Raw genomic sequence first — 22,979 nt, 5'->3', positions numbered from 1 at the left:
AAAACTCTTCAAAAAAACATGCAAAAGGACGCATTTAGAGCAAAAGAAGTCTACACAACAGAGCCAAGGCGTACCATGCACAGCTTTACATGAGCCTCAGCCCAGCTTAGCAAACATGATGTGACATCCAGTGATGGTGTGATCATTCCCGAATCACTCATGAAACGTACAGCCATAACAATCCCACCCACACCCCACCTTCTGCAGCCTCTACCACCCTCTGAGCTCTCTGCAGGACTGTTTTCACTTGTGAGCATACTCCAAACAAAAAAAAAAGGTTTACATCATGTCTTCATCAGAATGTCCAGCCATCAGAGGCCTGTGTTCATTTTCCCGCCTCACGCCTCACCCACGCCTCACTCCTCCCTTCCCCTCGCCCCCTCCAGGCCCCTGGTCGATCCGTCTATCTGCCCCTGCACTGACTCCTCATTAACACATGAATGAAGGCAGGGAAAGGCCCGCTAAGGCTTGGACGCCAACAGAAGGCTGCGGATTTGCAATTCAAACCTCTGACCGACCCCCTCCTACCCCCTCTCTAGCCCCTGTGTACTGGGACTGGAACTGTCACCAGTATGATTGAGGATGTATATAAGGAGGGAGAGAGGGATCGAGAGACAGATGTGCATTCACACACTCATGCAAAGTCCATGCACACGCACATATTGACATGCACAGAGCAAATACATGTATGCACATGCAGATGACATGTGCAAGAAGGAAAAAGAAATAGTTATTTGCACCAATGACTTAACTAGTATCAGGATTTTCTAAAAACAAGTCAGGGGTTCATGCTGGAGTCGTAGGAATACAAGTTCAGAAACTGGCGGCCTTCGGACGCATATGTGGTTTTACATATTTGGATCTGAAAAGGTGTATCTATATGACTTTGGCTCCTTAATATCTAAAATAATCACAATAAGTCACTCACACCTTCAAAAACATGCTATATATCAGCTTAAAACTCACTCAAAAAGCTTTACACCTATTCTGAATGGATCTGGTATGCATTATTAACTGTCCTGTTCCTCTCCCAAATTTCCCCAAACGTATACATTTCTCTGTCCTAGGGCTAGACTAGAAATCTGGCATTTTGGTGAAGGACATGCACCTGAGGGCCAGAACGATTTTATTTGAGAAATTTTCATATTTTCACTGCTGATCATGGAAGCACTAAGGCTATGTTCACACTGCAGGCCTTAATGCCCGATTCTGATCTTTTCTCAGATCTCATTTTTTTGTTTTTCCTGTTCACACTGCAGTCAACTTCCAAAAGATCAGATACCCATCCGATTTAGAACCACATACTAAAGTGGCCTGATTCTGATTCGAAACGGTCAGATTCAATGTGACTTGCGCTTTTCACACTGTCAGAAAAAAAATCAGATACAAGTCAAATGTGAGCAAAAAAATCAGATTCAGGTTACTTTCAGCTGCAGTGTGACCATAGCCTTTCATATGTGGTTCTAAATCAGAAACGTGAGCATTAAGGCCTGTGTTGTGAACGTAGCCAAAGTGGCCTGATTCTGATTCAAAAAGGGTCAGATTCAATGTGACTTGACTGTGACTGTTCACACTGTCAGAAAAATATCAGATACGGGTCACATGTGAGCAAAAAAATCAGATTCAGACCCCTACTAACTGCAGTATGAACGTAGCCAGAGAAAAATCAGACACAAAAACAATCTGATTCAGGTCACTTTTAACTGCAGTGTGAACGTAGCCAAAGTGACCTGAACCTGATATGAAAGAATCAGATTCACTGTGACTTGTGATGTTCACACTGTCTGAAAAAAAAATCAGGTAGGAGTCACATAAGAGAGGACAAAAAAAAAAAAAAAAAAAAAGAAAAACAGAAATTGGGTTGCTTTTAACTGCAGTGCGAGCTTAGCCTATGCTAGTGGCACATTCGCAAGGGTTGAAAGAAGCTAATCACATTTACTCAAATTACTGTGACTGCTTCATTACTTTAGTACTACTACTATTTAAGTAGTTTTGAAATCAGTAATTCTACTTTCACTTACATATTTTTGGGGAAGTTTGTACTTCATAAAAAAAAAAAACATCTTTTAGCCTACTGAGTAAAAAAAATAAGTCAAAACAAGGAAGCTCTCTGTCGATGGCATGAAACTGGCCAGTCACACACGGCCAGTAACTTCACGTTACATCCATAAACAGCTGTTGCAAGAGAGGGAAAAATGTTGTTTTACTTTTCTGCAAATATCTGCATATATCAAAAGAAGTTCGTCAGTACTTTAAGTGAACTTTAGTTGATGACTTTTTGCTATATCTTGATTAGATTTATAGAGCTGTCATTTTACTTCACTTATTTAACCAAAGAAACTGTACTGGAGTAAAATAGAGTTTTAGTATTTTCCCTTTGATTGGTAAAGGATCAGCTACAGTCCAGTGCTGCTCCGCTCCAAGCTTTTTTTAATTTTTTAAATTAATCTTGCATTTCATATCATTTTTGTTTAATTTTCAACAGCTCTCCAGAATAATTTGGTCAGAGGACATTCTTCTTTTTTTCTTTGACACTTGACAACATAACAATAAATAAACACAGCAAATTAACACTTCACCACACATGTACAATCACAACACTATCTAAATATTTACAAACATACAAATAGTGCATTTAAAATCATGCACTTAATTTATTTATCTAATCATATTTTGAGATGTGGCAATTGTGTTTGTAACTATAAAACAAATGTTCTTCTATGGCAGTTAAAAAGCTAACTTTAAAAAGATAGACATTTTTTTATTTTGTGTGGTAAATATTATATTGATAAATGGAGCTCAAAAATACCAACTGTTCAACCATTTACAATGGAAAGAGAATATTGTGTCTGCTTTAACATGAAAATGAAAAAAAAAAAAGCAAAGTAAACACTGAACAGTCATGAGACACTGTATACTATATTATATATTTTTAAATTTTTTATATATATTTTATTATATATTATATGTTATTTTATATATATTATATTATTCTATATCATTATATTATCATATTATATTTTCTATTATATTTGTATATTATTATTGTATTATATTCTTATTATAATATAAATAATATTTTATAGTATTATTGTATTATTATGTATATATTATTATAGCATATATCTGTAAATTTTATTAAATTCAGGACATTCATAAATCCTATGTAAACTGAATGGGAAAACTGCGTGAATGTACGTCACTTCCGCCCAGCTCTTCCACTACTTCCTGCATGTGCCGACAATATGGCAGCGCCCCTGAGCATTCATCTGGAGTTTGGGTAGGCGAATTTAAAAGCTTTTTTAACTGTTCCACTTGCCTGTTTTTGTGTCCTAACAAAAGATAATCACTAACATCATGTTTTACGTCGATTGTGTTTCTTTAATTTTTCAATAGCATTTATCGTTGATAAAAACCAAACGTAAAACCAGCGTACAAGCTGACCGAGAGCAGGATACGAGTTTGTTTATGACATGTACATCATCACGTCGGGTAGTCGCGTGCGCTCCTAAACTTGACAAGGACATAAGAGATGATTTGTCGACAAGAGGTGCGTAATTTATCACGCGGGTTCTGTCGCATAGTACACAAAACACCCAGAGAGTAAAATAAACGTTGCAAGTAACTGATTGGCTTTAGTTTTCCATCTTCTCAGTAGAAATAAGCCAAAGTTCAGCCTGTTAAAGACTTTAAACTCGGATTTAGAAGTAAAGAGACCAACACATCAGACTTGTTATTTCTGTGGTTCCTCCTGCAGCTCATGTGTAAATTCTGTTCATTCAACGCGCCAGAAGAGTTACAAAAACATAGTCACTGACGTTAATGAACTGAAGTAAATCACTCCCCACTAAAACTACAGCGCCTAGACTTAAAAACAAGCCCATCACATAAATGAGGACTTGAGATCTCAGGAAGAGCTGGCTGCTGTAAAAGTCGACCTACTTAAGACATCCCTCCCCAAAGACATGGCCTGATTTGAGACAGGAATGAACATCAAGTGTCAGTTGAAAACTAACAATAATAACACGAGTAATTCTTCATAGTGCCTGTAGATAGAATGCTGTATGTAGAAAGTAAAGTTTCTGAATAGACATTTTCTGTTGGGTACATGAAAAAAATGCCTACAGAATATTCTGTTTAATTCACATTTACAGGTCAAATACACAGCAGGTGTAGAGCACTGCAACGTGTGGCCAGGATTATCACTGTCTCCTCATGAGCACGTTTCCGTTTCAATCCCCACATGGGGCTTTTCTGTTTGGAGTTTGCATGTTCTCCCCATGTGTGCATACTTTGGCTTCCTCCCACTGCCCAAAGACAAGCTTATGAACTCCTGCCTTTACTGCTAGCACAGTAGCATTTGGGCACTGCAGTACAATATACTAAAGAACATAATGAAAATGAGAAAGGTGAAGGACAAAACCATAATAAACTCCAGCAATGATGGATGGATGGTTAAACTGCACAGTCCATATCAAATTGGATAGATGCCTTGACAATGAGTAGATTTTGGTACTTGTCCAGCAAAGAGTTACCCCTGCATGGAATTATTTAAAGTACAGGAGGACAAAAACCTGTTAGGAGTACAGTAAAAGTAAAACATATTTACAAATAAGAACGGAAGATTTACATATTACATACATTTAATAAATGTAAGGTAATTAAACAAACATCAAATGTCTTCTGTTTAATTATTGGTGTGTTAAGTGAATGGTTTTATCAAAAGTTTTTGACACTTAGCTTACATGGCACATAGTTGTCTTGGATTACAACAAAGAAACACAGCTAGTTGTTAATTTTGCTGGAACTGAGTCATTTAATTCCAAAGATAATTGTAGGATCGTCAAAAGTATCTAAAGGATTAAAAAAAAAAGCCTTTCTGAATTGATGGTTCTGTCTTTTTCATCCAGTGGTGGAGCAGAGCTGCTGTTTAATGGTGTGAAGGAGCATCATGTGACTCTTGCAAGCCAATCAGAACCCTGTGAGTATCACTTGTTGCATGGCTGGGGTTTTCACTAGTAGATCCTCCATTTATAACGGGGATGTCCTCTAGGTTCATTCATTGTTGTAGAATTGTAACCTGTCTGGTATTTCTTTAAGCTTAATTCCTTTTTTAAGTCCCTGTAAAGTGATATAAAATATTAAAAGTATTTTGGATTTGTTGTATGACAGGCCACAGAGTTATGAACCACCAGGCCAAATGTCAGTCATGAAAAAAATCTCTATGTTTGTAAGTTTAAGCTTCAAAATCATGAAAACGAGGCAGTAATATCTGCTCTAGGCTGGTGTGGGCGTGTTGGTTGAATGAGCTGAAGCCATGCCCACTCACCAGGAACACAATCCTCTAGCTCAGATTTCAAAAAATGCTTCTGACCACAGCTGCCTGGCTCTGTGCCAGAGCAGAGACAGAAGTTGGGCATTAGAGTTACTGTTTCCTGGTACAAATCTTTCTGTTATGATGCTTTTAATGACCACTGTTGCTGATAGACTTGGGAAATTAACCTCACAATAAACAAAAACACAGCATGTATCTGACTGTTAACTTTCAATGAAGGCAGTGACATGAACTGCTCTGTGATTTTATATCATTGTAGCTTTTAGGGGGTGGATTAATACTGTCAAGACTGGTCGTATGATGGGCTCATATTTTTGCCCAGCTTACATTAAACCAAGGCAGGAAAGAGGTGAACAACTTTCCAACAGTCTAATCATCACAAATCACAAATAAATCCAAAATTCAGTCACACATCGATCTCTGTGTTTTCACATGTTTATAGCAACCGAATTCCAACATATTGTATCATATAGTGTTAAGACACACAGTTTGGAAACTTTTGGCTGCCAAAGGCAAAAATTCTGCTTACAATATTAATCATTTTACCTGATTTACAAATAAAGAGTCTGCCACTTTCACTTTGAACATTTATCCCGTATCAACAGAGATCAATGGTGTGCATGAAAAAATTTTTTAAAAGTCCGTGTTGTCCTAATTACACATGATTTGCTGAGATTTTTCTAGAACTTGAGCGAAGTCTAGCTGTGGTCAAATAAACTGATTTGACATGATTTTGAAAGGCTTACATCTCTCTATAGAAGGCCTCACAGCTGATGATGCATATCAGGGCAAAAACCAAGCCATGAGGTCAAAGGAACTGCCTGCAGAGCCCAGAGACAGGATTGTTGCAAGGCACAGATCTAAAGAAAGCTACACAAATTTTTTGCAGCACTGAGCGTTCGCAAGAGCACATAATTCTCAAATGGAAGAAGTTTGGCTGGTCACCCAGATATCTTGTGTGGCAATGAGACAAAGTTGCATCCATGAAATCTTCTCTGCCAATGCCTGTGGAAGAACCATACACAGCCACAACAGCCTGGATTGCCCATATTATTTGACCCTGATGAAGGCTACAAGCCAAAACACTTTGGTCTAATATAGTTGTTCTCTAAACTACAAGTGTTGCTGGAGATTTCTGTTTTCTTTGAGATATGGGTAGCAGAATCTCATCTCTGTATCTCTCTGTATTGAGATTACTTCCAGTGACAAGCCTAGTTTTTCCAGAGGGGGAGATGTCGCCCCACACCATCACACTGCCTTCATCAAAAGATGTTACTCTATTGATGCAGCAATCAGCATGGCATTCTCCTCCTCCACATATTGATCCTATGATCCAACTGCTGTTGGCGAAATCTGGACTCATCAGTGAAGGGCAGTCATTGCAGGCCTGGCAGCCCTATGAGACCAGAGATTGGATGGGCAGAGAGCCGTTGGCCATATCGTTCTGCAAACCTTGACTGCAGATCTATAAAAGACAACCCACGGTTAGGTGCTGATAGGGTGAGAAAATGGTCTTCTTGGGTGTTGGGATGGGGTGCCTACTTCGCTGTCTGTCTCTGACGTCCCCCATTGGAACTTGGCCTTCAGTTTGAAGATGGTACTAGGGCTGACTCCAAATAATGCTGATAGCAAGATAAGCCGTTTGGCATTGGCAGAAGATTTGGCAAATGTGTCATGGGCACAACCCACACACTCAGCTCTGCTGCTCATCTCACAAATGTATTGTCCTTACAAATGTTGCACCATCTAAAAGGGAAATTAATAGGCTTTCCAACAGTGTACGATTTATTGCCAAGAGGCATTGTTACACCTTAAAAATAATCTACCAAAACTCAAGTTTCCTTACTTTTTGTGCTAACTTCATATTGGGAATAGTAAGAAATAAGTATGTTATTTTAGGCAAAACCATTCTTTATGTTCCTAAACCTTACAGCCATCTTCCATGTAAATTTTCCCCCTTTCTGATGTAGTATATTTGAAGAAGAGGTGCTAAAGGGGTTAAAAGTGTAGTTTTCTCTCTCACAGAGGAGCTGTGCATTGACAGAGCTTTGTTCTGTCTCATTTTTTAAACTATAAAAACTTCATTGCACACCTCAGGATCCACACTGATTAGATGTAATTTTGCTGAAGTATTCAGGTTTTTACCAACAAGGGTCACTAACTCAGCATGGAGGAGTCGAAGGGTGAAATGCTTCTGCAGCCGCTGTAATTACCAAGACAGGATCACGTCATTGAGACAACAGACAAAGGGAAAGTTGAGTGTGTTAAAATGTCTTGTGGTTTGATATAAATAAATGTGTTTGCATGCTGTTATGAAAAAAGTGAACAAACAAGAGAAATATGAGTCTTTGGTATTTGACTTAACAAAGGGTGTCCATCCACAGTGCTGGCGTTACCACGACAACAGAAAGACAAAAGTTGACCAGAACTGGGAATGTCAGCGATATATGACCTTGCTGCACTGGCCGACCTCTGTGTGCATGTGCATCATTGTGTTTGTCTGCGTTCACAACCCTAAAAAATGAATTTTTTCAACATGCTGAAAAAAAATTCTTCTATGCTTTCATTCTGACTTCACATTTCCTGGTTGATTTGCAGGTTGTGATCAGAAGTCGAGGTCCGTTTGTGCCTCCTGATCCTGAAAACGTATCCCCCGACTAATTTCACCTCATGTACGTTTGATGAGTGCGTGTGAGCACAGACGGGGTGCAGTGGAGGCAGATATAATTGCTTCTGAATCCTCCGTATTTCTCTTTGACCCCAGTCGGTGATTGATGACCCTCGACTGAAAGACCCCACCCCCACTCTCCCTCTCTCTCCTCCCCTCTCTTCCCCTCTCTCTCTCTTTCTCCCTTCAGTGTGGATCACACTTTCGGCCCCTCGTATCAGCAGAAAGATGGATCGTTCGGCCCCCCTCTTCTTCACATGACCGTCATAATCACACAAAGACAGAAAAGCCAAAGAAGAAAGGGCGGAAAAATGTGCATGCACAAAAGAAAAGCGGGTTTGAATCGGCGTCAAAATGGCGCCTTTTGCCTCCCCTCCCTCCGTTGGTCTCTCCCACCCACACAACGCACATATCCCAGGATGCTCTGGGAGAGTGTGACGCATTTTCCCCTCTCTACCATCAGCGTGAATTTTTTCCTGTTGTACCTCAGCTCGATGCACCTTCACTTTCTCTTTTAACGCCTCCTAATTTCCCCGCATTGTCTTCAATATTTTTATTCAGTATATTTATACAAGCCCGGCTGCTTTACAGACCTGTGTGTAACCTTTTACAAGAGATCCATTAAAAAGACAGTGCCTGATGACTGTTTCTGTTATAAAAATCTCAACTGATGAAAGTCTGAATTATCATTGACCCGTGTATCGAGCTACGACGGCTTTTTTATCATCTGTGTGCAACTTTGAACATGTTCAGAGTGAGAAAGAAGAAGAAAGGGGGGAGGAGAGCAGGTTTATGAGGGAATTAAAGAGTGTATGTGAGTGACGGAGAGAGAGAGAGAGCAAATGAAAAAGTAAATGGGTGAGCAGATGAAAGAGCGAATAAGGGGGTAATGGTGGAGAAAAATGACCGATAGAGAGAGAGAGAAAAGAAAGGGGTGACCACAAAGAAGGAGTTATGACTGCTGTGGTGATTAGTTCTGTTTTTAGCCCCGCAGAGGTCAATATTCACTGCCTGCTGCTCTCTTCATGTGGAGGTGTTTGTCTTTTTTATATGAAGGCCTGGATCCGTAGAAAAAACAGCACTATCATTACACTACTGAGCTGGACGACAGCACTGCAATTAACCTGAACACGACTCGCAACCAGGCTTAGAAGTGCACGTGCAGATACACAATTACAGTTTTACGCTCATGTTACGTGTCATGAAAACACTGACCATGCAGGCGTATCCAGAAATGTTTTAATTTTCACAAGCTGGGTTAGCTTGCTAGCTAACTGCAGAAGGAACAGGCATCTTAGTTAGTATTGGCTTTTAAAGATTATTTCTTTTTTGCCTTTATTATTACAGGACAGCTGAAGAGAGACAGGAAATATAGGGAAAGAGAGAGGGGGATAAACACACACCAAACAACATCAGTCCTGAGACCAGTGTGTTGAAGACGTAAGCTTCTGTTAAGCTGGTGCCCATGATTTGGTATTTTTGCCGATATCCACTATGCTGTTATTATCAAACATATATAAGGTAAAACGTACCACAAACCAGCTGATTGGAGTTGGACCTAAATTGCAACTACAATACAGGGCCAGAGCCAGAAGGTTTACATATCCCTAGTTTTGCACAAAATTAGGGAAGCTGATCTGGCTGCAGACCTCTATGGTGGGGCGTGGGCTCATCTGTTGCAGACCTCTACAATAAGGCGACTATGACCATGGGGCGGAAAGTGACGTAGATAGCCCAAGCTGGAAACAGAATGACGTACTGAATGACGTATATTTCCCGCTCGCTGTGTAAGGGGTTCTGGGTCCAGGCAAGGGGGATAAGAATTAAGAATAACACCAAAAGCTAAGGAAAACCCAATGGGGTTAGGCACCCATACCCTAAAAGTTAGGGTTAGGGGGGTACATTTAAATTTAACACACCACAAACTTGGAAAAATCCAAAGAGGGTTAGGGTAAGTCATCCAAATTCCAAAGGTTAGGGTAAGGGGGAACATTAAGAATAACACATCATAAATAATGGAAAACCTAAAGAAGTTTATGGTTAGGCACTCAAACCCTTAAGGTTAGGGTAAAGGTTATAAAATTCAATTTGTCACACTACAAACTAAGAAAAACTCAAAGAGTGTTAGGGTTAGGCACCTGAACCCTAAGGGTTGTGTGTGTGGGGGGTGGGGGTAACATTATAGTCAACACACCCAAAAAAAAAAAAACCAGGGTGAGGTATCTGGACCCTTAAGGTTATGCTAAGGTGGAAAAATGTAAATTTAACACATCACAAACTAAGGAAAACCAAAAGAGGGTTAGGGTTAGGCACCCAAACCCTTAAGGTTAAGGTAAGGGGGTGGGGAAAATGTGAGGGGAATAAAATAAAGAGTAACACCACAAACTAAGGAAAAACCGAACAAGGGTCAGTGTGTCACTTCTGGCCCATGGTCGAGGTCGCCCCACCACAGAGGTCTGCAACCAGATGCCACTCAACTTAAACGGATCCAGGCACATGCTTCCCAGTGGGCAGTTAAAAGCACAATTTTAAGGCAATTCTGAATAAAAATTTGCCTTTAAAATACTAACCAATCTGTCACTGCCAATAGGCCATCACCTCATATCTCCAAAATCACCACTTTCAGGGAAGGGGAGGAAATGTGTATTTTCAAACAATTTAATACTTATTGGTCATACTCAACATCTTTTTGGCACTTATAATTGGTTAAAGCTTGTAAAACCCACTGACAGATGTAAACGGTGACATATAGCAAAGTATATAATAAAATCTGACATTAAATTGAATAATTTTTAATACCTTTATCAAGACTCTCTTCATACATTTTAAGACCTAATTGCATCTAAAATATTGTACCCATTTCGTAATGCTACAAAACTTAAGACCTTACAGAATGCAAGACTTTTAAAAAGCCTTATTTTTTTCTAAATTGATTTTTTCAAATTTAGATACTTTTTAAGACCCCGCTAACACCCTGTATGGCACTAATATATGAAAAAAAAAACATCATGAAAAATGAAGGTTGGACATAATAGCTTAACGCGAGCATTATGCATCATTTAATCCAAATATTGTGGTTCCTAATTACAATAGATGTTTTTTAAGATTTTACAAAAAAAAAATCCATTAGCTCTTAAATTTTTCTCATCATCTGTATCTCATGTTCTCATCCACAGAAATCATGAAAAACTTTTTAAAATTAATCATTTCCACATCTGCCTCTTTGAAAGGGCAGAAATTGTCAGGAAGTATATTTTTAAAGGGCTTTCAATGTTAATTGTGATGCAATTAGGTCCATAATTAGTGCATACTTTTTACAAAATTGCATTAATCAAATGCAATTGCTGTTCATTTCAGCACACTTTGGTTAAGTCACTGCAGCTTCTCCCTACAGCCACTGTCATGTCAAATAAGTCCACCACTGCTCCTTAACCCTTAGATGTCCACAGGCTATTTTTGACTTTTAGTCAATACTTTTCTTTGACAATATAAACAACTCTGAAAAAAGTTTACTATGCTCATGCTTGGTATTATTTGTTCAGCACAACCTTTATTTATTTTAGATTTAACTTACCGTATAATAGATGTAGGACCTCTTAAAAACAATCAAAAACTGAAATTGTAAAAATACAGAGACCAATGTGGCATTATTGGCATTTCAAGATTGTGAGGGATTCCCAAGCAGTGCAAATTAAGCATACAAAGATGTAGAAGTAAGCCAAAGTCAAGCTGAATGCAGAGAAATACATTTATATATACCAGCATTTTTCCATTGTAACAGTCCCACTGTGCAGTATGTTATGAGCACAAATACGAAGGAGAATTGAATTGCATGGACTGCAGTTTTACAGAATCAGTGATAAACAATTAGTAAAATATATAAGTTTTTCCAATAACATAAAATGCCAGAGTTATAAAAAAAACAATACCAGTGCCAGTCCCGTACTGTATGGATCTCTGTGTCCATGTGTAAAATTAAGCTTTATATCATATTCAAATGATCATATTTCCTCTCTAACTTGGCCTTTTAATATCAAACAAAATCTGAAAGCTTAAAAATCCCACTTTTAACACAAGTGATTGAAATCCAAGATGTGGCTCTGTTTACATGCTATCCTGTGACAAAAATAGTGCATGACAACGTCACGCTGGCGGGATCATGGACTTCTCAGGTTTAATGTACTCAAGGACAGCTCAGTGGACACATCAGAAGCCATCTACACCTCATGTTGTGTAACATTTACCTCTTTTCTGTTCTTTTACTTCCTTTTCCATCCATGCCAAGTTCCTTTTTCGTGTTAAATTAATGTCATAGTCATTTCCTGATCTACCGTTCCATATTTTCTTTTAAAAGACGCAACTCAAAAGCACATTTTTCTCAAGTGTAAATAATTAAACTAGCTTTGGTTCAGAGACTTAAGTCCTTAGAGCACACTTTAAGGAATGAGGATGAAAAAAGGAAGGTCTGTTGGTTCTGCTTAAAACTAGTCAAATATATTGTATATATATTTACAGCTGATACGTTCCTTTTTTTAATTAAAAAGGTATAAAATAAATGCCAATAAGTCTCAATTTAGAAATAAAACACATGACTTTCATGCTAACATCTCTGCAAAAATAGGCCCATAATCATGGAAAAGACAGTTACTTTGTAGAGTATTGTAAAGCGTTCAACCACCTGCATTACTTTTTGAAATTTAGCTTTTGCATGACTGTTCTTGCAGCATTTTTCTGAGTGTATTCCATGTAAAAATATGCAGCATTTGTTTTAATGTGATGTCAGCTGTGCCCTCAATCCAGCCAAACTCCTGAGTCCCAGCGCGCGTTTCGTCGTGTACCTGCCATGACTTCCCCACTCCTCTTACACCTGGCTCGGGATGACTCACCGCCGTCCTCTCACCCTCTGTATCTGCTCCATCTGCTGCTGCTGCTCACCATTTTTCTCTCAACATATTTGCCTCACTCTCCTCTGTTTCATCCCTCTCTTCCGCTCCCATATGTCCTTTTTTTCCTTTCTTTTCTGTGTTAACTGGTCAAGGAGGCCTCTGCTGTTAATTTTAAGGTCGTTTGTCGGTTTGCGAGCATGTGTGTGTGTGAGATATGGCTACCAGCGAATGAGGTGACGCTCTCACGTGTCGTCATGCTCGTGTACATTAAGCAGACAGCTGTGATCATACACATGCTGCACACTTAAACACACATTCTTGAAATGGCCACAACAAAAATAAGGGCCTTTTGAGTCCATGTAAGGATGCTTTTCACATTTTAACACGTAAACACACCCAGTATTTACACACAGGCACTTTAAATCTTTAGGTTAACAGCTGCCATATCTATAATATATTCATTATTGGTTGTTTAGTGGGGATTTATCCTAAAACCTCTCTTTGTTGTCGCCTTTGTGACTTTCTGTCAGCCGGTCTGAGAGGCGCTCAACCTAATGTTCAGACAAGGTCAATCTGATTGTTCAAGAGGTCAGACTGGGAGAAAATTTGAGCAACGCTCACATTCAAGCTTGATTGAATTTTGCAAAATTAGGTCTGAATTTAGATATTTTTCAAACACTTTTCATTAAATTTATCTGGAGAATTAGATTTTTTTTTTTTGTTATTGAAGATTTAGGTGCTTTTGGACTGTTTTTGACCAAATATTTGTTTTTTTCTGCTTTCTTTAAACCCTTTACATTGATCTGTGGATGGTTTCTTATAGTTCATACTAGGGCTGCTTGATTATGGCTGAAATTGTAATCCCAATTAAATTAGTATTGAGATCACGATTATTAAACAACAACTACTTGATGATTTTACATCTGCAATACATGCACTTACACAACTTAGACACATTTAAATAAAAGGAAAAAACACATGGGGTACAGTAATCATTTCATCACAGTTTTCTTGTTTCATGATCTTTGGAAGCTAAAATTGAAATTAAGATTGATTCACTAGTCTGAATTTAGATGTTTAGATGTTTTCAAACATTTTTCATTGAATTTACCTGAGAAGCTTGGGAGAATTATAATAGCATTTTTTGTGTTTTTAAGATTTAGATGCTTTAGGAACATCTTAGACTAAATATTTAATTTTTTCTCCCTTTTTTAAAATCGTTACATTAAATCTGTGTGATTAATTTAATATGTATTGAGATCAGGATTATCAAACACAACTTGATTTTCAAGTGGTATCATTTATTGAAACTCATAACACTTTGAAAAAGCAATGAGTGAAAATAAATGATTAAAAAACATAAATATATCAAAAATAATGATATCTAATATAAATTAATCAGCAAAAACACACATTTTAAAGACAAAAGTGTAACAACAAATGTGAAAACTTTTACCAAATGACTAATCCCATGGACAAAACTGCTTTTCAGAATGTGAGAGGCTAATATTGTGATTGAAATTAAAACTTTAAGGATTGCTCTGCACCTGTCTTGTATTTTTCAAACATTTTCCTTTATTTATCTTAAAATCTGGAGGGAATTATTATTAATTTTTTTTGTTTGTTTGTTTTACATGCCTTTATGAATAAATCAGTGTATTTTTCTGCTTTCTTTAACCCTTTTAAGATGCCATGTTAATATGTGTATGGTTTCAGTTTTCTTTTTTCTTCACCACAGATTTATTCGTCTATTTCTCCCCATCCAAGGTGAACAATGTCGCTCTTGGCCATTGACTTTCCTCAACCCTTCCCCCCATTTCCAGTGTCCTCCCCCCCCCTCCAAACATACACTTTCACTCATAAATATACATGCACACAGACACACATACACATATATATACGCAGCGTCGTCCCGCCTGGTGCGTCCGTCGCGTCACATCGACCGAAAGGGGGGCTGGAACGTTGCACCTTGACCCTTAAACCCTGATCTCTGACCCCCGTTGTCTGCCTCTGTATGGGCTTTGTGTGTGCGTGTATGAGGTTTTATACGTTTGTGTGTGTGTTTTTTTTTTTTTTTTCAGGGGATGTGAGGCAGCTGCTGGTCTGGATCCAACGGAACCTGCTGAAGGAACGGCCCGAGCTCTTTGTCCAGGGCGACTCTGTGTGAGTGTGTGCATGCCCTTGACACACACTTGATCTGTTTTGCAGCCTCACAGGATTTGTCATGGATCACACAAACACCAGATTAAATTTTTAGATTTATTTATTTAAATCATTTTCAAAGACAAACCAGAATATTCTCAAAAAAGGTGATATGTGTAAAAAAATAGCTGCTAGGAATATTAGAAAATATAAAAGAAGGTAAGTTAAGGAGACGTTAAGTCAAGGAGATTTCTGCAGCATTCTCCTGCAGCTTAAAACTGCTGAAATGCTGAAAAAAGAAAACAGTCTAGCCTTCAGGTTATGGGTTTCAGTAAGATGATTACCTGTGTGCAAGTGTGCGTTGTGTGTTTGTACGCACATGCATGTCTATGTGCATGTGGGGCACCAGGGCTCACAGCAGCCCTCTTATAGGACTGGCTGACTTTTACAGCTGCCTTTGTGCTGGACTATTTATAGCTCCACCTAAACCAGTGAATGGAGAAAAAGCCGGACTACCTATAAACCTTATAGATTAGATGTGTGTGTGTATACTTTGTCAAGAGCACACTGTTTTTAAGCAAACACCACCTTAAGATGCTTCTTCTTTATCTTTTGAAGCAATCTCTGCAGACTGGGTATGATTTTGTTCAGACTGCTCTGTTGAATTTGCATGTTTCATCTTTGCACATTTATATCAGAGCTTTTTACTTGGTTTATAATATTTAATGACATCTCTGTACACTCTGTTTGCAGTCTAAATGCTTAATCAGTGCACGATGATTCTGAATTTAAAGCTCTGATGAATTTAATTGGACATAAACAGCTGTGAGCGTCATGTTTGAACGTCTACACTTCTACCCCAGTAAAATATGCTTATATTTTAGCTTATACTTACAGTGATAGACACAGATTTTATATTTTAAATTTCCTTTACTTAATTTAAGACTTTATTTGTAATTAAGGCTGTGAAAGGATTCACGTTTGTAATTACAATTAATCTCAGACTTCTGAAGTTAACCACATCCTCTTTAATGCATTTTAAAGTTCCCCTATTTTGCATTTTATACAGTTTTTGTGTCATTTTGGATTTTTTGGACACAGTTCTGCTTTTATAGGCAGATCAAAGATTATAACATGAACTTAACAATAGAAAAAAGGAGCTGGTTATGGATTGAAAAGGAAATAAGGGAACAGTGAAATGGTATATTTTTGTTAACACACATGCAGAAGAGTTTTGGCTTGTCCTCTGAGTGAAATCAGACATTAAGGAGAAATGTTGTACTTATTTTATGTCACTGTGAAAGCAGGGAGACACTGCAGTAGCTTAAGTGTACCAAAAGGGGCATTAGAGCATATGATTAATGCAATTTAAGAATAATTAATGCACAAATTCTGCACACTAATTAATGACAATTAATCTTGACAACACTATATTTAATATTAAACTAAATTACTGCATGCATGTGGTTGTTTATTCATTCTTCTGCTTCTTAACTCACTTGCTTTACCACAGTTTCAAAATTTAACATCAATTAAGAACATATATCGACTGTATCTATCAATTTGAACTATCTTTCTCTTATATTTCTAACCGCAGCACTGTTGTGTGTTAATGCAGCTTTACACACCCACATTGGAGCTCATAGGTTCCTCTCATGCTGCCCTTTCTTCACTGACGTCATCCAGCATCCACAAGGTGGAGAGCATTATGAGACGCAGGAGTATCTTTAACATCGTCCACACTACCTGCTCTGTTTCCTCTGATACTGTCTGGATAAATAGACCTTTATTGTCCTGACAGAAATGTATGGCTGCCCTGCCAGTGCAGATGCATAGACAAAAGATAAAATAATGAAAACTAAAAACACCAAATAAGAAAAACACAATATCACTAATGGAAATGGTACTAAAAAATACAATATTGCACATGCACCTCCTTTGCATTTTGCTCAGAACCCAGTGTATATTGCACATGACCCATGCAGTATTGCACACTAATGAATCATATTGTATTCTTGTTTTATTGTTTTAATTTTAAATGCAGCTATGGCTCAGGCATCAAAATTCTTTTTTAGCCTGTTTGTCTGTGACTAAATACACCCACTTTGGCCTTTTTCCCCTCATAACACTACACCCATAGGAGCCTTGTGCTACCTTCCCCCATTATCCTTTCTAGAGGGGATCGTGACTCTGACATCATCTGTAAGTTATTTTAGGACCCCCATTATTTTTAGAGACCCCCCATCTGCACACTCACAATCTTCCACTTCCACTGATGTGTGCTTTATCACAGCAACTACCATTTTTATTAATATAGATTAAGACACTTTTGGAAAATTGTTTTGGAAATTGCAACAAGTAACAAATAAGATTGAGACAATTCCTCCATATTTTCCATGAATGAGCAGAAGCAGCAGAAAAGAAAATATAAGAAGTGTTTTTTTATAAACCTGTAGGCTGTGGCATGGGCATAGCTCATATGGAACACACATAAAGTCACATACAAGATGGATTTATACCATTATTTATATTTGCAACAATGTTTGCGTTTTTTTGTGTCCTCCACAATAATTATTCAAAAATTTCTTAGAAATTGTATTTTGTCAGATGTCTGGACATTATTTCCACTTTTTGACTTATACAAGCATTTCTTTGATTCAAGCTGATATATATATATCATATAAAAACACAAATATTATACAATTTATTTTACAGAATGTATAAGAAAATAAGAAATTTGGAGATGTATTTGATAGCATGAGTTAGGTATATATACTTAATTCTTAACAAGAAGGTATTGTGTACTAAAGTTATACTTTATCTGCAGATAAACACAATTTTTTCAGTTTTATCGAAATCGTTTTACACTTTATTAATTTAAGAAGCTTTGATTGAAGATGTTACATGGTAAATAGAAATGAAAATATTTTTTTAATTCAATATTATTTCTCGCATATAAAAGAAAAAAATCATTTTAAAGGTTAGTTTGACATCGTGAGTGAAGTGTATTTTTGTAATTCTTAATAGGAAGGTAATGTATATTAAAATAATATTATACCTGTAGATAAACACAATTTCTACAAGTTTCTTGACATGTTTTTCCACTTTTTTGACTTATACAAGCATTTCTTGATTGAAGCTGATGTATATTATGTAGAAAATATAAACTAAATGTGATAACTTTTACTGAATGTAAAAGAAAATGAGCCTTTTAGGGTGTGTTTGACAACATGGATTAAGTATATATCATAATTATTAAAATAACAATATATATATATTATTACTTAGTAAGACGCTAATGTGTAATTAAAATATACTGTATTTTGCAGGTAAACACACAATTTGTACTATTTTGTGGACATATTTTATTTTCTATTGACCTTTAGAAGACTTGCTTTGATTGAAGCTGTTATATAATATAGAAAAATACAAAATTATGAATTTTATGTAATTTCATTTCTCAAATGTAAAAGAAAATTAGCCTTTTGATGGTTTGTTTGGCAACGTGGGACAAGTATACATTAGTTATACTTTGAAAGAAGGTAATGTGTACTTAAAATGTAGTATATATGAAGATAAACCCACAGTTTCTCCAGATTTCTGAACATTTTTCCACTCTCTTTGACTCATAAAAGCATAGCTTTGATTGCAGTTGATATATATCCTATAAGAAAATATAAAAACATGATTTCGTTCATACAATGTAAAAGAAAATAAGCTTTTTCAAAGTGAGTTTGACAGCTATGCTTCAATGTGTTTTGGTTTGTGTAATTCCAATATATTCAATCTCCAGATGTACACACTGAATTAAAAAGGTAAGTATCGGAAATTTTACCTGATAAAGCTATTTTCTCCTCTAAAACACCTTTATATTTTGTTTTAATTGCATTTACAGATATAGTTGTCATATGTTGATGTAATGGAAAACCCTAGCGTTTTACTTAATTAATAATATTATTATTATTAATGGAGTATTATGTGTATTGTCCCCAATTTTTTATGTTATACATTTACACGTTTGGGCTTTTTCTCCACATATTTATTTGATTGCTTTCCAGCTCTGCCTGTTTCAGTCTTTTACACACGCTCGTCTTGTGTGTGGTTGTCACCTTTTGGAGACGTGTCTGACCCATAGCTGTTGTGTTTTCCCACAGGAGACCTGGGATTCTGGTGCTTATCAATGATGCAGACTGGGAGCTAATGGTAAGCACTGGAAGCCACGTTCACTGTCAGATGGTGCAGTGTGTGATAGCGTGTATTTCCATCAGTCTGTCAAGCATGTATTATCTTAATTTTGAGCTCTTTTAAGCGGTGTTGTTTGTTTGAGGATGCACCATTCTAGTGTAAAATGATGGGGAATCATGCATCCAGCTGTAGTTATGACTTCATTCATGAACTCCAATAGCTGGTTTAAATGTCTCTGTTTAAATGGGGAATTTGGTGTGAAGGTTAGCCTCTGTGATTGTTCATTTTCTCTGAGTCACTTCATGTTTCATGTAGTGTGAATGCAGCTGCAGAACAAGTTTGTCCTTGGGGCCTCATATATCTGAACACATATTTACATGCACACGCAGAATGAACGCTTCAATTTGAACCCATTGATTCAATTACAGGACGCAGCACAGGATGTAAATGAAATGAAAAGTTTGTCATTGATTGGACAACACTGGGAACACATGAGTGTTTTTCTCCTCTGACTAGTAGAGACGTTTGAATATTGAATGTTTGGTATGTTTTTCCTAACCTCAGGGGGAGCTGGATTACCAACTACAAGACCAGGACAACGTGGTGTTTATTTCTACCCTTCATGGAGGATAAAGAAAATGATTCCAGGAAAATAAACATCTCCGTAACAGCCTTTTTTTTTCTCCCCTTCCACATCCTCTTCCACATCTCAACAACGCCTCACCCCATTGGACGCTGCCCGCACCGTGACATCGAAGGTGATTGATGTCGGTGTGCAGGAATGAGTGGAAATTCAGAGATGGCTACCAAGAAAAATGTGGAAATGGGGAGACAGGAATTCTACGATAGTTTGTGTAAATACCAACATGTTTTATATTTGTAATACTGGATCGGTTTAAACACATGAAGTACTGGTCGCCTCACAGGTGTGTGTGTTAATGCCCATGGTTGTTGTGTAAGCCTACATCTCACTGCATTCTCTTTTCCAGCATGACTGTGAAAGTCAGTATCACCTCATCAGAAGGACTACAATGACCTTCAGGTCATAAACATATAGAAAAAAAGGATAAACTCAACAATATTAACTGTAACCTATATAAAATGCTTAAAAACACTCTTAATTGGATTTGAGTAGATATAGGGAAATTGCAAGTCTTAATCTGTGCATTTCTTAAATGTTAGACCTTTCTCTATAAAATTCATATTTTTTCAATAGGATTACAATTGTTTTGCACAAGCAGCCAGCTGTGGAGGCTTCACATCTGCATGAAATAAAGCAGTTTTATTTAAAACATCATGATTGTAATGACATCATATTAAAGAGTGTAATGCACATTTTGGAGTGTTAATTTACTGCTTGGAAATGCAAATTAAGGGCAAGTAGATTTTTTTCCTCTTTTATTTTTGTGATACAAAGAAAAACAAATTTATTTTTAGTTGGGTTTATTGTGCCTGGTATTTTCCCTACAAACTGAGAAAAAATATATTTTTTAATACAATATCGGACTTTTTTTAACCATAATTTCTGTTATTTAATTCAAATTGTGTCTGCATTAACAGTTTAATAGTTCTCTGCAAATGATGTGTCCCATTTTAACTGAGAAAGCTCGTATTTTATAGATCTTTTGACGTTTTCGGGAAAGAGAGGTGGGGGGCTTCTTTAGTGCTTTTGAGATTACCTGAGTCAGGCAGAAACTTCACAAAAATATGAAGCAGCAAAGATAATTTTTCCCCATCCCAATTTCTTCCAAAAATAAATATGTCATTAATCTATAAAAGGGCAGATGTGATTCGTGTCCAACTGGAAACAAGAAACTGATCCGAAGCAGTTCAAGAGCATAAATAGTAATAAAAAGACTTTTTAAAGGACAATTTCGATTTCGTACTCCTTTTCTAACATGCCACTGGCTCCAACCATTCCAGGCTTACACAACTTCAAGTAGCCTCATTCAGATATTTATATATCCTTGCAAGCTTTTAATCCCCAGAATTGGTGGGGGGGGGGTCACATTTTCTGTAAATAGAAGCAGGTGAGTGCTGCACAGAGAAGAAAAATATCTAAATAAAAAAATGTATCCATGATCAGGTGCTCTTCAGAATAAGAGGACAAGAATGCAATTTTAAAAATGAATAAATCACTTGCCAGATTATTGCAAATAAAGCCAAACTTGAACTCTGATGTGAAAAAGTTTTATCATTTTTACTATGCATTTATTTGTCCTTTATTTTGATATCTCTGTCTAATAAAGGATATTTACCACATCAGAGTGCCACTCTCATTTTTGAGTACCTTATCCACACTGCAAATTTTCTGACAAGCCATTCAGTGTTTTTTGAAAGTTTCTTCTTTTGTCTTCAAAAATAGGAAAATTACGATTTTGTAATTGATTGATTTAATTAAACAATATATATATATCCAGGCTTTTATTGTTTAATTTACAAATAAAATTTCAAATTTAATCAAAATCATAGCAATTGTCAGTGATTTCTGTTATCTGTCGTCTGGTAGTACCATACTTTGGTATAAGTTTAAGTGCCTTTGCTTTATGCGGTTTTCTTTTTTTTCTTCTTCTTTTTTGAGAATTACCGTGTTTTGTTTATTTTATAAAGCCACCCTAGGGTCCAGTAGAGGCTGCGAGTGTCCATACCTTCTTCTACCGCACACAAAGGCCTTAAGCCAGACGCTTTTCTCAATTAGGATTTTAACATCACGCTTCGATAATTCCTGCTGATAGCTTATATCTGATCGATTTAAGGCCCTCTCTGTGATCACACTGCAGTTTTAGGCTGATTAGACGAGACTTCAGGGAGATTTTGCCGTCCTGTAGCCCCTCTCAGCTGGAATATTCATAAGAGGGGGCTGGTGTGTGGTTGTGTGCGGTGACGGTGGTGGTGGTGGGTGGGGTGTGAACTACAGGAGCACTGCGGGAGGTCGAGGTCTAGCCTCCGGGTTGCCCTCCTCTAAGCGCCCGGGGCGACCTAAAATCTTTTCTCGGTGGTGGAGTCCGATTTGCAACGGGAAACCGGCCGATAATGGCGGCTAGAAAGGAAATGCTAATGAAGCTAGTAGGGGGTTACAGAGGAGAAAGTGCAGTACTGTTAAAGCTAGCCAGACTTGAGGCCTTTTAACCTTAAATTTGCAACATATTACAAAATACATCACATATTTTAAAGTCTACACACTGTTTATGAGTTTTAAAACTGCTTTAATTTCAAGGTAAGTATCACAGCCATTTCTGGTACACTCTATTTTACCCTTGTTACCACTAACACCTGCGCAAATCCTACGCTTTATTCCCTCTCAGCTTCCGTTGATATTCACTTGGGTCATTTTGCACAGTTATTATGGGATACTGGAGGTTTTCCATGAGTCCTGCAGGGTCTGGACTATTTCCTGGGTTCAGTTCTCAGCCTGCTCACTTGCCTGTCTGGCTGCTCAGCAGGAGGGTTGGTGACGGTGCTGGTGGTGAGACCATCATAACACATACATGTTTTATAACCTGAGCAGTCCGAGTTACATCTGAAGGCATTCAATGAGTATGTAGTCTCCAGCCTGCTAAACAGCCATAAAGTAAAAATGAAGCAATAAAAATGAACTACAAGAGTATTATTTTACATTATTACATGATTTATCTAACAGGTTTTTGTGTCATTCTTGTTATTATAGGAAACAGAGTTAGCTGACACCCCTGCATTGAGAAGTGCCATGTTTACCCCTTATTAGGATTATCTACACCAATTTTAACCATTTATTTTGAGATTA

General features: G+C 37.3%; 1 protein-coding gene across 1 annotated transcript; it reads left to right on the top strand.

The window, feature by feature from the left end:
- The first annotated feature begins 3,214 nt into the window (after positions 1–3,214).
- urm1 (ubiquitin related modifier 1) lies at positions 3,215–20,549 on the top strand. The gene is made up of 5 exons (XM_041811624.1): positions 3,215–3,280; positions 4,911–4,981; positions 14,971–15,052; positions 19,186–19,234; positions 19,781–20,549. The coding sequence occupies exons 1-5, from the start codon at positions 3,246–3,248 to the stop codon at positions 19,847–19,849; spliced, it is 306 nt and encodes a 101-aa protein (XP_041667558.1). The 5' UTR covers positions 3,215–3,245; the 3' UTR covers positions 19,850–20,549.
- The last annotated feature ends 2,430 nt before the right edge of the window (positions 20,550–22,979 follow it).

This window comes from Cheilinus undulatus, linkage group 17 (assembly GCF_018320785.1).
Source record: "Cheilinus undulatus linkage group 17, ASM1832078v1, whole genome shotgun sequence".
NCBI lineage: Eukaryota > Metazoa > Chordata > Actinopteri > Labriformes > Labridae > Cheilinus > Cheilinus undulatus.
Note: the sequence above shows the minus strand (reverse complement) of the source record. Positions and strands in the feature narration are given on the sequence as shown.

What these genes read in the sequence shown, in the direction of transcription:
- urm1 (XM_041811624.1), top strand. Translation starts at nt 3,246, where the DNA reads ATGGCAGCGCCCCTGAGCATTCATCTGGAGTTTGG. An exon ending in AGCATTCATCTGGAGTTTGG is followed by an intron (nt 3,281 to 4,910) that starts GTAGGCGAATTT and finishes TTTTTCATCCAG; the next exon opens with TGGTGGAGCAGAGCTGCTGT. An exon ending in TTTGTCCAGGGCGACTCTGT is followed by an intron (nt 15,053 to 19,185) that starts GTGAGTGTGTGC and finishes GTTTTCCCACAG; the next exon opens with GAGACCTGGGATTCTGGTGC.